This window comes from Tetrao urogallus (genome assembly GCF_951394365.1).
Source record: "Tetrao urogallus genome assembly, chromosome: 14".
Taxonomy (NCBI): Eukaryota; Metazoa; Chordata; class Aves; order Galliformes; family Phasianidae; genus Tetrao; species Tetrao urogallus.
In genome coordinates, this window is record NC_136827.1 from 2,914,826 (window position 1) to 2,932,585 (window position 17,760).

At 37.8% G+C, this 17,760-nt stretch overlaps 1 protein-coding gene across 1 annotated transcript in view; it reads right to left on the reverse strand.

Annotated features, from left to right (window-relative positions):
• RANBP17 (RAN binding protein 17) overlaps positions 1–17,760 on the reverse strand; it is a gene marked incomplete at both ends in the record, with an annotated part of 146,294 nt that overhangs the window by 43,693 nt on the left and 84,841 nt on the right. The window contains 4 exon segments of the mRNA XM_079542626.1: positions 2,899–2,987; positions 8,941–9,044; positions 13,597–13,705; positions 13,791–13,848. Of these exon segments, the coding sequence (XP_079398752.1) occupies positions 2,899–2,987; positions 8,941–9,044; positions 13,597–13,705; positions 13,791–13,848 (360 nt within the window).

Consider the following 17,760-nt stretch of genomic DNA (forward strand, 5'->3'; position numbering starts at 1 on the left):
GATTCTTCAGGAAGGTGCTACACACAACACCTAAAACCGCTTAAAATATTTTGAAATACTTTAATCCAGTTTTTGTTTGAGATCACCTAACACAACTTTAAAACAAATTTCACTATTATTGTAAGTATTTTCTCTTCGTCCCTTGCCAGAGGAAAACTATAAATCTTGTCTCAGCTGAATGAACACCATTTATCATATTCATTTTCTTGTCAATACAATTATGAAAAGCCTTTGGCCTTTTTCCAAGAAGCCTGATTTGCTACAGAAACTCAATTAGTATAAGCAAGCCTGCTACATAACAGCCCTACTTGGCAACCTAGTGCAGCTTGAGCATACCTGACGATTCACCTCTAAAGCACGATCCTAATAACTCCGTCATAATGGTAAAATAGAGGATACAGGGGTGGCATCCCCCCTCCCCGCCTTTTGAGACTGAAAGAACTTGAAAGGAATTATTTTTGCTCATTTTTGCCATCTACTGGAGAGAAGTTAAATCCTAAACGCTTGGATCATAAAAAAAAAAAAGAGAGGAATCTCTCACCTGAGCAAACACTACGAGTGATTCATTGGTAACAGAGGGAGTAGACCCAAAATATTTCCTCGGAAAATTCTGCTGTCAGTGATTCATAAACAACTGCTTCTGTGCTTCTTCAGTACAGAATGATCTCACGGTATTAAAAGCTCACACTTTTATTTCCTGCCTATCCTTATTATTTATTGACTGAACAAATGCAAGTAAATAAAACGTATTGTGCATAATATCCTGTACCGGCAGTTTTTAATATTAAAAGACTAAAGTTTCAAATAGTACAGAATTAAAATCTGCTTTGAAAAACAGCTTGCCTTTAGAATTTAAGGCAATTTTACATTTCCTGACACAATATTTGAAACAAGAAATATACTAATCAAAAGATACTTAAACATAACACGACACAATCAGATGCTGACCCTCCCTCCTCTTTGCAGTTTCTCTTTCTGCTGCTTTTACAGCACAGAGGAGCTGAGATAACAGCAACTTATTCTGCTATAATGCTTTGGATCAACACCTGGATGAAACTGGACCCAGCTGAGGTGAAAGCCACTGCTCAGAAGCACACAGCTGTCCCTATGGCCAAAGGTGGTAAGGAAAGATATTCTGAACCTGTGCAAGGGAAAGGTACCTGGGAAAGCTGAAGCTTCAAATGCCACAAAGACTCATTTTAGTCTATCTGTGCTCTTAATATAGATTCATGAAATCCAAAAGTTTAAGGCTGGTTTTGTTTATCTGAAATGAACTTAATTTATAAAATGAAATTAATACATGTATTTTTAATTCCTACAGGAAAGGATCCTGAGGGTTACGTATCCTGAATCCTTGCAGAAAAAAAACCCTCCTCCATGGATGAATCCATTTCTTTCAAATGCAGAGGAGGTAAGTCTCTCCTCTCCCTCTCTTTATAGCTGGAGCTCTCCAGTTTAGCACAGAGCTCTGTGAAACTTGTGCTGTACCAGGAAAAACAAAGTAAAATGAGTCTGGAATTGAAACAATACTGATCTACTTTTACACATCCTCCAGACTATATTATTATGTTTTAGAGTAACATAAGCACAAGCAGTACTAATGAAGTTAAACGTACCCCAATGGTGCTCACTAGAAAATGAGATGCTAATTCACAGACTGGCTTCAGTGGTTTGTTGTTTTTTTTTTTCCTCCAGTTCTCTAAATCTGAAATTAAGTGATGCTTTCCATTGATTTTAAAGGAAAAAAAAAAAAAAAAAAAGATTATATTGCCTTCTGTTTTGGATTTTTTTCTTTCTGCAAGCTGCGTCATGCAAGCAGAGCCTGCACATGGACAGAGTCATTGCTAGCTTGTTAAGGTCTTAAATAGGGCTTATCTGAATGGTCATCACAATCCTTCTGCCCACTATACAAGGATGTTTATCAGATCGTATCAGGCTCAGTTCTACAGCCCTGTCATCCTTTCAGGATGATGTCCTAGTCACCATTTCTCAGAATGCACTCTTTTTTTGCTAAAAAAAAAAAAGAAAAAGAAAAAGAAAAAAAGATTAGCAAATAGAAAATGTTCATTATTTAACTGAAACGTTTCTAATAAAACATGCAGCTATACTTGCACATTATTTTTTCTGTTCATAGAATAAACATAATTAACTTCCACAGCTTTGAGATCTAAATTATAAAGCCAATAGCTGCAGTTGCTTCACCGCATTTTGCAGTATTTTTTTTCTAATATGACTGTGCCTACAAAGAATTACGCCTTCGTATTTATGAAAATACAAAACATTTCTCTAAGTACTTGGGAAATACCCACGAGAATTATTATTGTTGGTACAAAGATACGTACAATACTGAAAGCAAACAGAGCTGCGTTATCATCATTTATCCAAGAAAGCTGCAGCCTAAACATTCGGATTTTGGTTTCAGAAGTCCATTTTCTTCTGATGAGGAAGACTGCAGGTGTTGTGATATTAATAGAGTTGACATAAATAGACAGTAACTGACTAAATTAAAGACATGATTCATACCAGAGAGAAATCCCCCCAGATTGCACTTGTACAGGATTTTTTCTAAAGCACTTCTGATGTTAAAACAATCACAGGTACGTTGTGCTTTAAGACACAGCCTTCTCTTTACAAAAACATCATGGATTTAAGCAGGGACAGAAACCATTTGGATGTGTTTTCCAGATTAGGAGTGTGACACAACAAAAAAAGTGACCTCTCTGTGGTCTTTCCCAGTTAACTGCATGGTTGCCATTGTGCTGTAATTTTAGCTGATTACACATTAGTTCATTTAGCTTTGTTTCCTCTTCCCCACTGTGCCATACTATTAAACTAATGCAAGGGGCCTGGTATCCCTCTGTGCACAGAGCTGGTATTGTCATAGTGTAATAAGGATACATCCAGTCAAACAGCATGGTGTAGCTGGTCTTTGTGTTTAGTGCAAAGGCAATCCCTCGAAGATCTCTTGCCAGCCCGATCAACATACGCTGTCAGTGGGAAGGAGACACAGTAATTGATTTTCACGTTAGCACAGAGCAGATGGAGTAATAATCAGCCAATAATGACCACATATCTGATTTTGATTCATTAGTTTAAATGCCTTGCTCAAATACTTTTTTTTTTTAAATAAAAAACACTAAGGCTCTTTCAACAAACAAGATTTCCACAACTTTGACAGCGAGAACATTTGCACAATGCTCAGAAAATGCTTTTGGTTATTCAATATACCATACTAATGAATAATGCAAATTAAAACAATGCTCCAATACAGTGCATTAAGTTTAAAAGTACTTCCTGTATTAATATATTTAAAGTAGCAATAACAATAAAATGTTAATTTAAGCCTGTAATATTTTAAAATGAGGTCTAAGACTAATTGGTAGTCATAACGAGCTGCATTTAAGGTTATACTGAGATTCTCATTGCACTGTTATTTTAACTTTTTTTTTTTTAAAGTCATTTTCCAAAATAGGCTTCTTCAAGAAGCACTGATGTTTATTTACAGGGGACCAAGTGAATCTCTATCCATACTAACATTAATTCTGAGATTTTTTTCCCTTTAATGAATAGTGGCTTCAGAACCTTTTCAGCTCAAAGGCAGACAAAACTACATGTAGATAATTAGCCCCTATTAAAAGGGTTTTTCACGATAATTAATAGAAATACCAAAAAACGTTAGCGAATGAGAAGTATTTTCACAACATAAGCACATTTTTTGACTGGAGTTAAACAGATATTCTTTTTTGATAGTGAATTAGTACTAATAAATGTAATCCATGCGTGGCAGGTGGGGTTTGTAGGGATTTCTTTTTTCCATTATGAAGCCCACAGCACTGCAGAGCCTGGTTAAAAGATCACAGAAGCACGGCAACAAAACAGCCAGGAGTTCTCTTTTCAAAGAGAGTTTTCAAAACTGCACTCAATGATAATACCGTAATATCGACAGAGTTGAGAAATGTAAAAGGTAAGATTCACGTGTTAATTCTAATTGATTACACAAAGAGCAAATTACGGCTGATGCCTTGTTAAACTGCTGCACGTAATCTTACACAAGGGCTAGTTTCTGCTTTTCCTACGCAGACACATTAGTCCAATTGACTTGGATGCCATACACGTAGATTTATCTGAGGATAAATTGAGTCCTCTCTGAAACAGCAGTGAGGTTGCTAGGAGTATTTTAATATTTGCACTTCCCTTCTGTTGTGCATTCTAATGGCCTGAACTTTCAAGATGCTCAGAGGTCTCAACTCTCATTAACTTTAATGGGACTCTGAAATCACTAGAGAGGAAGTGTTCAATACCGAGAAGATATGACATAAAATCGTAACTTCATCCTTATATTTATCTGCATTTTCATACTTTGTGCACTGTTTTGCCCACACAGAAAGTAACTCTGCAGCAGACACGGCAGCCAAACCATAAAGAATGAAAAGAACAAGGCAGCAATGCTTTACACTTCTATCCAAAGGGATACAAAGACGCAACAATACACGAGGAGGTGGAAATCTCCCAGAATGATTTGGGTTCTCTTGCCCATACTAGCACAATAAAATAAAATAAAATGTGGTACGGAATACTGCACGAAGTAAAGGCTGATGCAAGGAAGAAGGAGAGCTACAGCCCCTAGAAAGACAAGAACTGGCCTTTGCTTGACGTTGAACTCGCCATCTTACTGCGGTCTCTAGAACATGGCCTAGATGAATGCAACCAACCCAGTGTATCCCCATAACGTGCCTACTCTGCTTTCAGCATCGATATCGGTATTAAGAGGCCCACACCATTAATTATAATATTACAATTAATTATATATATAATATATATATATAATTAATATAATTCTTGATAAATTGCCTCAATCTAGAAAGCAGCACAATTGTTAATGCTCTTGTCCCATACAATTCCAGAGTACTCAGTGGTTTAGTTTAGATGCTCTGAATCAGAACTCAACTTAATAAAAAAGGACCTCTGACAGCTGAGGATTTGAGCAGCCTGTATGCAGTGCTACAGAATCCCAAGATAAATCCTGCTCCATTTATGTTGCTGCTAACAAGTATCTTGAAACTTCAGTTGGAGCAAAAACCACTCCGGATTCCATAGATGCTGAAGTCACATTAGCAAAAAACCAACAAACCAACAACAATAAAAACCAGGCCAGGGCCTCACCAAAACCATCCAATTCCCAAGACATTTAGGTTTTTTACATTTACTGGTCTACTATGATTTTTCAAATAGCATCCACGTGCACAAAACTTATTAGAGGCAAACAGCAACACTGATACGTCTCCTTTCAGGCTGTCATCTCAGGGGATTGAAAGTGCCTTGCAAGCTTAACAGAGCAATCTGAATGGCACATGAAGACACTGCTTCATCCCAACTACAACCAGCCGCTTCTGAGGCAAAGGGAGAGCAGATAGCAGCACTGGTAGCTGCAAAACAAGTAAGATGAGAAGCAAACTACAACAAATACAAGACACACAGTGAACAGATCTCGTCAGCGGTACGCAGACTTACACACTGATTTTCCTACGAACAAAACAATTTTGATCAAATTTCAGTTTTAAAATATTCTTCCTCGAGCGTTAAATCAAACCAGTTTTTACAACTGCAGCGTTTTGGTTCAAAGTCCCGGCTGAGCCCCTTCAGCAGGCTTTTAAAAGGAAAGAAATGAACATGTAAATGCTTTCAGAGCCACCACCCTGACGTGCCAGCATGTGCCCAGTGCCTGACTTCAGCAATTGAGCAGGGATGAGATTCCTCACGGCACCCACCCCCAAAACAGGGTTTGTAATGGAAAGTCTGACAGACCCTTAACCATAGTGGCACTACTGGGTGCAGCTATAATATTACCCTCATAATTCTACTATATAATAACAACAAAGGAAAAAAAAAGGTGAAGGGTCATTGCGCTTTGTCTTTAGAATTAAGATGGCTGTCTTCATCCTTACAGCATACTCTTAATTCTGGAGACACGTCTTAATAACCTCTAAATAGTTCCAACAAAAGAGCCGTGTCAGAGGAATGAGCAGGCCCCAAGGTGTTTCAACTGGAGTGTTTTCATCTGCCTTTATTGCTCTATCCCTCTCCAGAATTAAGGCAATAACCTGTGATAAATTATTCAGGAACTGCTACAGGGATCAAAGCAAAATCATTCTGTTAAAGTGCTGTTTGCAACATTTGGCACTTAGTGTGAAAACTTTTAATGTGTGCAAGCTGAAAATCAAGGATTTTAAATAATTTAACAGCATGGAGTTTCTACAAACCGGCTAAAGATAGCATGTTGCTATTTAACTGCTTTTTCCTCAGATGTTTTTTTTCCACCCATTTCTATCAAACCTGATGATGTCACAGCTCTAAACAAAGTACGCCTGAGATTCGGGCTGCCCGGTCAGTGCATTACCTCACCGGGTTGGCACGAGAAACCCCAAAATTCTTAGGAGAAAATCACCTCTGTTTTAATGTTGGACTTCTTTTGTATCAATACCAGAACGGGAAGAAGGAACTAGGAGAGGAAAAAAAGCGACGCACAGTCACTTAAGCCATCTTCAATTACGTTTGATCTCACCAGAACAGAAACCTAAACATATGTTCTGCGTGCAGCCTGAACGATTACAAATGTATCTTAAAAAGAAAGAGCTCCCGTGCTGTGACTGCTTTTCAATGGTGCAGTTCAGAAATACTAAACAAAAACCCTAGCCAGTTAGAAAGTCCTAGTAAAAACCACAAATTAAATGAATTTGGCAGTCCTGGACCATTTTCATAGTGATATTTTAGCAGTGTCATCTCCCTGTGGAGTGGAATACTAAGCATTTTATTGAAGAACTGAACTGTTTTTGTTCTCAGTACTTGGGAAATGAAGTACCTGAAAGCACTTTTGCATGTATTATTTATCCATCGTGATAGAAAAATAGCTTTAACCCAATAAATTACATTTAAGAGAATTTAGAGCAAAAGTTTTGTTTATGATAAAGCAACAGATTTAGTCCTTTATCAGTAGCTTAAAGCACCAAGTTTTCTTTATACAAATTAGACAGATGGTGCTTACAGTAGAATTTACTAAAGGTCTGTCACAACAAATGCAGCCAAGCTGCATATTTAATCACTGCAGAACCTTGTCTACCTGCAGCTGCCAACTGCTAATCCAATTTCCCTGATAAATGTGGCAAGAGACACGATCAGCAATAAAGAGCATCTAACTCCATTTTCCTGCAGGGCGTCTTTTGATGAACATTTAGGACGGAAGCACGGAGTGCACTGTGTGGCCCTGGCTTGTGGCAGCTGCATGCATTTTGAAGACACAGTTCTCAGGTTACTCACTTAATTCTGCCACTATCATTATGTTGCTATTGATCTCAGTAGCTCTTGTCTACACAGCATTACTCTAGATGAAGCTGAATCAGGCAGTTATCATGCATCAAACTTGCTCAAAAGCCTGGAGATTTCCCCTTAATTACTTGTGATTTTATTTGCAAATACCGTTAAAGTGTAATCAAGCAGTCACTTTCCAGGGTCGTTAAGAACTTGCTAGTTTAGGAATATATCACTGGCACTCCATTAAAATTTCTCTGCTGAGATGGTTCCTAACAAACCGGGCAGGACAGCAGCAGAATTCTTTTAACAAATGGAATTCTCACACAAGGTAAATGCTGCCTCCTGCAGAAAGGAGAACGATATCCAGTGACCTCTTCGTTCCAACTGTTTGAATTAATGACTTCAAAATATAAAAGATGAACCCCAAATAGTTTAACTGCCTGCATGTCACAAACAAAAAGACACTAAAACTAAATACATAAACAAAATTAAGGATACGCAGAAATAATATCAAGCCTTATTTTTAAAAGACAGCAGCTCAGCTCAAGTGGTTCCTGTGAACTGTGCATCCTCTCTTAATGCCTGATATGCTCTGCAGATAAATCATTGGATAAATATTTCTCGGGTATCTGTTCATTTTCTTACAAGAAGAAGTGGATGGAAACGATGATGTCTGTTTAATTTTCCATTATTTTGTAAACTGTTTCCAAATAGTGGACTGCTGTGAGGGTGCCTTCCAATTTACCCTGTGTGGCTGAAGCAAGGCTCCAGCCTGCACCGGTAACTATTTATTCAGTGGCAGTGGAAGGGGCTCTCTTTAATGCAATAGCTCCCTAATATATTATCATTCCTGATGATGCAGCTTGCATCTAGCAAGTCTTTTTCTTCCCTAAAATATACTGTTGTTTTGACACAAACAGCTTGCTGCACTTAAGGATTTTACTAATAAAACATAATGTTGTGTTAGATATTATGACTGTTGCCACAGCTGAACTGACTTGTCAAATCAATCCTAATATGGCTCCCACAGGCACATAAAAACCTTATTTAGCTATCAGTTATCCTAATCACTTTGTTCAGTTTAAGGGTGCAATACTTCAAGACCAGTTCCTATTTATACATATATGCCCAGCCATTTAATAAAGTCTTGATTTATATAATAAATTCTTGTTTAAAAAAAAAAAAACAACTTTAAAGCAGCAGTGTTTTATCAAGTGTGTTACAATATGTCTCCTTATATCCCTAATAGATATGTTAATAAACACAATAGGATACTGTGTAGAAAAGGGAAGTGTGAAACAGATGAACTGTCAATGAATTAACATTTCCCCTCTGATTACAAATGGAACTCAAACGAGGTCACTTGATCCATAAAGCACTGAAAATCCCAAAGTCTTTATCAAATATTTGTACAAAGTTTCTTTCATGACAGTCATTCATGGCCTTTGTATCTCCACTGCCTACATACTTCATTATCCACATATGCATACAAGTATTAATATATCAATATACAGGTATATACATTTCAACAGACAGAAAGAGAGCTGAGATGACAATCTGTGGCTGAACAGTTGCCCTACCATAAGTCTTTTCCATCAATAATTTATTTCCCTGTAACTGAAATAAACCTACCTTTGCCTCTTCTTGTTCTAAACTGTTGTTGAGCATCTGAGCTATACTCTCAAATGAAACGGTGAGGGGCAGCATGAAATTCTTAAACTCATTCTCATCTTCACCTACAGGAAAAGAAACAAAAAACAGAACAGGATCCCATCATATTCACACCATTGTTCCAGGAGGGTCAGTCTCTTAAGCTTTCACAATAAAATATCACTGACATCACTGAACTTTCATCAGCACTACAAGAAGAGAAATCCGACATTTGACACACGTATATTTTTAAATGAGATGTAAATAAATGACAAGTAGTTGGTCCCAAACAACTTGTAACTGAGACTGGCATGTCTCTGCATTTCACACCTTCCTCCTTTTGTTTTTGTTTCTTCTGCTGGTCAGGCACCATTCGCTCAGCAGCACAGAACAACACTCACCTAAGATATCAAGACTCAACAGTTTGAAAATGTTAGATTTAAGGCTGCAACAGTAAGTCAGACTCTCCCATGCACGTATTTCATTTAAACCAGGATCTTTTATGATTAAATGCTGTTTTTTCTACCTCCTACATACTCAGTATACAGGATGAAGCCGTCACAGAAATAAATCTGGACTGTGTTGGGGTTACCTGTGCAACACCATCGCCTTGTCTGTTTCAGAGGTGTGAAGTTGGAGCAAATGAAGGAAAATGTTGTGGGAAAAGGCATAAAAGGTTGTCTTCATTAGACTGTTTCGCTACCCTGTTACAGTGCTGAAAATGTAATTATCAACAACAACACATTTTTTACAAATGGCATTTTGCATGGGAATTGGTACTCATGCTACTTATGTTCAGCTCTTTAATGCAGGTAGTCTTCCTGCCTCATGCACTCATCCTCTCCAGGTCAATTAAGAGTAGAAATTTAATTTATGCTCTTTAAAGAGTTCTTTGCTATAGGACTCCTCTCACTTCTCTTTTAACTGGCAAATCAAATCTAGGAAAGGATTCAGGGGAAACACTTGTACCCCCTGCTTTGAGCACCTATCAATGGTCAGTGCCCAAGACAGCACCTGCCCTAGACTGCTCCTTGATCCAACACTGGGATCTTTTTCATTCTCTTACCTTCAACAATACCATTTATTCTCAACTGTTATTTCCTGGGCAACTGATGGATACAACAGATGTACTATAAGTCAGAACAAAGATCAGTGGAGTCTCCCATGTACCAAATTAGTTGAAAGAAATGTAGAATAAACTTTAAAGTTTTGCTTCTACATTTCATATACCCATCTGCAAAATGGGTCTAATTCCAAACTCTTTTCTCATGGACCAAATAGTTTATCCCAAAACAGAAAACTTCTGTCTTCCCAACAGAAAGCAAAATGTGGACTAACACACAAATCCAGGTAACATCACAGAAAAACAAAACACTCAGTAGTTACTCATTAAGGATGACACATCATCTGAACTGAAAGATTGTGAACCTGCAACTAAAGCTGTCTCATAGCAGTGTATGTATTTACAGTGGAGAGGAAATGGATGTTCCATAGGTCATCTCAGTCACAGCATTTTCCCAGTTCTGAATACTTACTTGGCTTTGTGACCTGAACTGCTTCCTTTCACACAGGCCTTTCATGCCCAGCTTTCTGGATTTTTTTTATAAAGCAAAGGAAACACTTCCAATAACTTGCTGCTGCTGCTGCATTCATTGACAACAGCTGATGAATCAGAACCTTCAAATCACAAACTATGCTCAAGAACTTTCTCAAACTAGCAAAGTAACTGATGACTTCTGTACCTTCCATCCTGCCCATGCAGACCAAAGGAAGCTGAGACGCTGTGTTGGATTTCAAAGCCACTGCTGGCAGCAATAGGATTTGGTGGACTTTGGGAAATGGGACTTTAATCCCATCCATCTTTGACTGTCTCCTCCACAATCTTCTCTCCACTGCTTTCTGCTGACCTGATTCAGCCTTTTTATTTGCCTTTCCTGAGGACTTTTGTCCCCTCCCTCTTACAGTCGTTCCATAGCATTCATCCAGCTCTTTCTGTCTCCTTTCCTCAGCCAGTTCCAACGCAGCACTAGTTTTTGTTCTCCTCACCAACATGCTTGAGCCTCCTCTTACCCTCCTAGAAGTTAAACAATTACTGTTCATGTTATTTTCCATCTCTTTATAAACCTCCTGTTAATTACATACCGAATCATTACCTAAAGATTTCTTTCACATTCTCCTATAAGCAGCATCCACATCCTGTGATCACTGCAGTACTAATTAGGAAGGAAAGAACCTATGCTTAACAAATCTACCATGGTTCATCTGCTGTAACTCAAACTACACAAACACATCCTCAATGTCCTATGTTCATTACATCAGGCCCTTGTGTGTGGCTTAAGGCAATACTTAAACCTGCTTTCCTTGGAGAGGTTTGGCACTGGGCACGACTACACATACCTGTAAGCACAGGATGCTGACAAATCATGCAGAATAGATGCTGAAGGCATATTCTACAGTTTAGATCTACTGTTTTGAGCAATGAAAAAAGAAGTGATAAAAATGTACTAACCCTTATTTAAGAACTTTTAAACACACCTTTTACTGGCGTTTTCTGCATTAGTTTTCCTTACTCTATAATTCACACAACAGAATACTTTGTTTACTTTAGAAATCTCGGACCAGGAGCCAGTCAGACAAAACGGTGCAGTTCTAAATTCCCCTCCCCAAAATTATTACAAAGACAATCTACGATACAAAGATTTTTAACTCTGATTATACAACGTTAAAATTATTCAACAGAATCCAAAGCACGTTTTAAAGCAAATGATAATTAATATATTACTGTTTTTCCCACTACAGTCATATTTTGCCAGTCACTTCAGGAGCACGTTGCTTAAGAGGTAAATGTTCTCCATGTACTGCATTTGATTAATCTCCAAGAATATTTCTGCAACAAACTTTTACTCAGAACAATTCGTCAATGAAAATTCATCCCAGTTTTATTCCTTTGTAAATTATTTAGATACATCACATAAAAAGATTTGATATAAACTCTTGAAAAAGCTGGAGAAGACATTTGGTACAATGCTTTTTGGTCTAAAAATACTATGAGGCACAGTTTGTTAATATCCCTTGATTCACGTAATGCTGCCATTTAATTCTTGTGCAAACAATATATACTTATAGAAAGCACAATACACTGTGTGCTCTTTTTTTTTTTTTTTTTAAATTTGAATCCCAAAATGCAAATTTAGACTTGTTTGTTGCTCCAGATGTGCTTTTCTACCAGTTCAATTCCAAATTAACTTCAGGAGGAACAAAAAGGACAACAGCCAACAGACTGACGCATGTCTTTTTGAGAAGCTCCACATCAGATCTTGTGGAGATGTAAATCCAGGAGAACCAGAAGGGCCTTTATTACCTTGTAGCCAGTTATAAGTAACATGCCTGCATTTTGTCTGATGTATGTTTACACCACCTGTAACCTGGTGCTATTTTTAATACTTACAATCTTGTTCTTACACATTTTTTTTTCACCTACAGGAAACGTCCCTGAATCTGTATGTGCAACCTAGAAAATGTTATCTACTGCTGCTTATGTTAATATGACATTAGCCAAGAAAAGACAGGTCCAGGTCACAGCTACCATTCTTTATGAAAAAGCTGATGACTACAGTTTGGTCTTGTCTCCAACTCAACTATTTTCACCAGTGTTTAGCAGCAGACAGTACAGGCACCCATTAACATCAAAGGGGATATCAACTGCTATTGACTTACAGCTTTGTGTCAATTTCTCCTGCACGTTGCCAGTTCTTCTGTGAGGATTAGCAATCAGTACATGAAAGACTTGCTGCACTATTTTTTGAAAGCTCTCGTCAGCAGCCCCATCTTAGAACATCTACAGACGCCTGCCCTCAAAGAAGTGTTCTGTAAGGTGGATCCCCAGCTGATACAGGCCCACAGTTCTGATCAGCTCTGGGCCTCTGACCAGAACTGAAGCAGTCTGAGTCATGATGTGTTCGTTATTCACTCAGCTTCTCTAACACATGGTTTGTTGCAGTGACCATTTTCACAACCTCAAACTCCTCAACCCAGACAAAACAGAAACAGGAATGCAGATGGAGCTTCACATTTTATTCAGGTGGCAAAAGGCAGTGGCAGGATTCGAAGGGACTGAACGCACCCTTGCATCTAGCTATTAATGTGTGCACTGAGTTTTACATGTCTGAACTCTCTAACTTCCAAAGGACAACTCAAGATACAACCCTAAGTGTACAGAGCTCTGACCGATGCTCTTACTGAACTCACAGTCTTTGTATACTGAGAACTTGCATGAATAAATGAAATAAACAAAACTTCTACCTGAAACTGTTCTGGCACAATCAGTACATTGCCTTGAAATTCAAAGCACTTATTCAGGCCCTTCTTTTGTAAATGTCTCCTATTAGGAAATGCTGTGCAAAAAGAAAAACCACCCAACTTGCCTTCGTTATTTCTCCAACAGAAGGCAACACATATGCTGCTACCGCTTAATGCCATAAATCTCTCAAGTTGATAGGCAGTGATTTAAATATAAACAAATATTTACTATGCAATTAAACTGCTGTTTAATTGGTTGAATTTCCATAAAAATCCATAGCATTACAAATCCTTAACAAGACACCAAGGCATTGCAGGGACACTTGAGGAGGATCTTACCTAAATTTACCGTGAGAAGACGAGTGAGAGCAGTACAGAATATTGTCCAGCACCAGAGGTCACTGATGTTGTAATTACCACTGAAGCCCAAGGAAGGGAAATGCTTACTCTGTTAAAACAGAAGTATATGAAAAGCCATGTGTTCTACAAAATCTAATACAGACTCAACATTTCTTAATGTTGTACGAACTTACTGTGTGATTCTGAAGCACTAATTTCACAGCATCTGTTTTCACAGGTCTTTTTAGGAAACTATCGGCAGCAGGTGTTAAGGAAATACCAGCCTTGCCACATCGCTGCTACGTAATCAGGTTGTACAAACCTGCAGGATTTTTTAGCGAGAAAAAAGTCCCAACTGAAACAACAACAAATTTAAATGAAGGAGATCTTGAATTTCAACTGAAAATACATCATGGAGATGTTCTTCAGAACATTAAAGACCATAATCTATTATTAATTAAAGCAATTACTTTTCGTGGCATATATTCTAGTCACAGAAGAGACGAATGAAATGACTCTTATATAATTAAACAAAGATTCTGATAAGAAACGTTAATTTTTTCCCTTAGCCCCAAGTTATCAGCACAATAGAAGCAGCTTTGCAACTGGTTGTGTTGAAGAAGGGCACTGAGCAATGGACTGGCAGCAGCCCTAAGCAGCACTGACCTCACAGCTGCTGAACCACAGAGGCAGTCTTACGGGCCTGTCTCATTTGCTTCAGTTACCATAGATAAATGTGTATCTCATACATACTCATACATGTTAAACACTAAAACAAAGTATTTTCAAATGTATTAGAACTGAATATAAATTTCTTAGGAGAGTCTCGTGTCTCGTGTTGGTGAGACAGCAGGGCAGCACTGCGGCAGGATGGCCGCACGGTGCTGGTCTCTCCATGGCACTCGTAAAGCTCTCCAGCTCTGGACAAAAGCAGCCCCATCTTGGCCTCAGCACATCTGCATTTGCTTGTATGAAAAATGGCTCCAAGGGGGATGCACTAGGTAACACAAAAGATAGCCTATTTCGTATGAACACAGAAACTGAACTTGCAAAGCTTAAGTTGCAGAAGCTCTTACAGGTAAGGGGGTCAAGACTTGTTCCACAGCTTGAATCCTTTGCCAGCAGCATGGATACAAACATCTTTAACCACATGACGACACACTAAATCCTATCTCAAATGATTCAAACATCTGGACTTGGAGGAAGGAGATAACGTTGGCCACCACTGCACTGCAGGCACAGCTTTGTGCTGCAGGTAGAGCTGCCTTCAGGGACACCTGCACGTGAGAGGAGGGGCAAAGCGAAGGCCTACATTTGCTAACTGCTGCTTCTCCTTCATTTGAAATAAAATCGCTGGATAACTTTCAGCAAGTCACTTAAATCCCAGTGTTGCAGTTCCATGGTGATGTATGCAAGGGCACTAAGGCACTTTTTCCAAAATATCATTAAAAAAACTGCAAGAAGCAGAGATATGCATCAAAAGCATGAAATAAAAGGACTTATGGGTTTGCACGCTTCACAAGCACTATAAAAATGGGAGTCATTCACTGAATACTATTCATCCTTGGCATTGATTATTTAGGAAATAATAGTATGCAACTGTATAACTTTACAGGAGAGCACATACTCATGTATGCCAAACAGCCATAACTCTTACTGCTGCTCCGTTTTCCTCTCCATTCTTGCACATAATTGGTTGTAGCGTTGGATTACTTTTACAGGAATAAACAATTTCCCTTTTCATTTTAAATGGATTAAATTCTTTTTAAATGGATAAAAGTGTACCAATAGGTTTCATAGCTGCTATTAGAAAATCCCCTAATCTAGTTTTAAGATGATTCTTTGTCAATCTACAGCACTTTCATGTTTTTATATTGCAGAGCTACAGTTTACTTCATTTTTTCCCTGTTAAGAGAGAGCACCTTCCATAGCACTGCAAGGCTAACAAAGACATGGATAAAGAACTGAGAGTCTCTCAGAAATATTTTAACCTGTGCCCCTGTGCAAAGCAAAAATGAAACTGTGAGTATTTTGATACAGAAACGTACAGGGGAAAAGTTAATTATTAGAAAGAACTAAACGTGCATGAGGGAGCACTATGGCTTCCAAGACATAAAGGAATGACTAACATTCCATTATGTAAATTAATTCAAAGATATTTCAGGACTGATCAGCTAGGAGGGACATAATGATTTATAATTCAAATAACTGAGCTTTGAAATCAAATTGGGCTAATATATTTCAAAATATGCAAACCTGTAATAATTGTGAAAGTAATGCAAACCGTGACACCAGCTCAAATCATTTGTTGCCTTTGCTGTTAATAATGCTTTATGTTTTTCCTTAGTTGTTAAATTTTCCTATTGTACAACAGTTACAGGAATAACGTTGTGCTTTTAATCACAGACAATCATTCAAAAACAAAAAGAAAAAAGAAGGAAAAAAGGGCAGTTAAAAACACCAAGAAAAACCCAACGCTAAATAACCCAATTGCAAAGGCTGTCAAGAAGCTGATTGACTTACAGGACAAGTATTGAAATTAAATAAATTATTATTTTAACCTTTCAGGCTAGCCACAGTTTAATCTATACCAAATACCGAAAATTGATCCACTGGATCCAGCATCTGAACAATATCCTGCTTCTTTCACAGCAATACGTACCCAGTGCCGTTTAAAAAAACTAATGTAATGTGAAAAGGCCAAAGTTTGCAATGCCAGAAAGTAGTTATAAACTACTTCATATGTTCGAAATAAAAAGTACTTCAGTATTATTATTAAAAAAAAAAAACTATTGGTAGAGTTTTTTATAGGAAAAAAATACATATCTTTAAAAGCCAAAATGACCAGTGAAATTGGGTTGTACATCATTTTCTGGGAAAAAAGAAAAACAGCGTCGACAGGTGTAATTTATCATTTTTCTGATTTAATACCAAAGAAATATATTAAAATAATAAAAAGAATCCTGAAATCCTCAAAATTTGTAGTGATAAATAGCCCTCCCTGTCTTTATTGCATTATGCCTACTAACAGAAATATTGCATGGTGGATTTTGCCAGACAAGGACGATTATTTTCCAATAAAAAGTTGCATATTAAATTCCAGCACAAAAGTGGGTGTCTAATACTTTCGAAATCTTTTATGGTTTGCCAGGGAACACAATTTTAAACTTAACTAATACAACATCACGCTGAAGCGAACCGGCATTAAAGCTGTCTTTGTACAACCCCACCCAGCTAAGCAGAATAGCTGCTGCTCTCGGAACTCCTGCTACAAGTATTTCCACTGAAAAATAATTGTATCTGCTTTTGGCATTTGCATTTTGGTTAATTTCTATTTTCCTCGTCCTTAAACGTTTCCAATGAGGCTTAAGATGCGTATTTATGGAGGCAGCGCTGCTTTACATGGTGACGATGCACTGGGGACCGAGCATCTGAAAATGGTCTTGCAAGAGTTAGGAAGTTTCTGCCAAGAAAAATACAATTTCATCACAATTTTATTCTTCAGGAGAGCTTGGGTTATTAAATATCTACTTTTTCATCCTTTCCAGGTCCTGACATTATTATGTCTATTTCATGAGCAGAAACTCATTTACTGCAAATATAATTTGAGTAATTTGAAAACTAAAACTATCCCGACATTTCAGCCTTGGAAAAAGTATCATTTTCATCACTGACCCCCCATCCTTGAGAGCTTGCATGTGAATAAATGCCTCCAAAAGCCTCCATAACCCAGTATGAAACATTAAATGCTTATTGGCTTTAAGAGAAATACGAGGCTGATTATTTCAGCAAGTATACATATAGGCACAAATCCGCAGACACTCTTAAGTTAGATGCACCATGTTAAAATTTTTGGTTACTTTTATGTTTTGAACCCTACTGAAGCAATAAGCGTATCCTATAAAAGAGGAGAGAGCTCATCAGTCTCTTCATAAATCTTGTTAATTAAATAAATGTCTCCTCTTCTGTTTTTGTGACATTTTTTAGTAACATTTCACTTTCAAGTCCTTCCCAGTCCTAATTCCGAGAACACAGAGGCATGCACAGCCACAACATCCTCAGCTGGCTGTTCAATGGTATGTCAAAGAAACAGGAAAGTAAACATCGCGTGATTTTTCTCTAAGCAAAATTAACTTATGGAATGTCATCCTTCTACCGACAAAA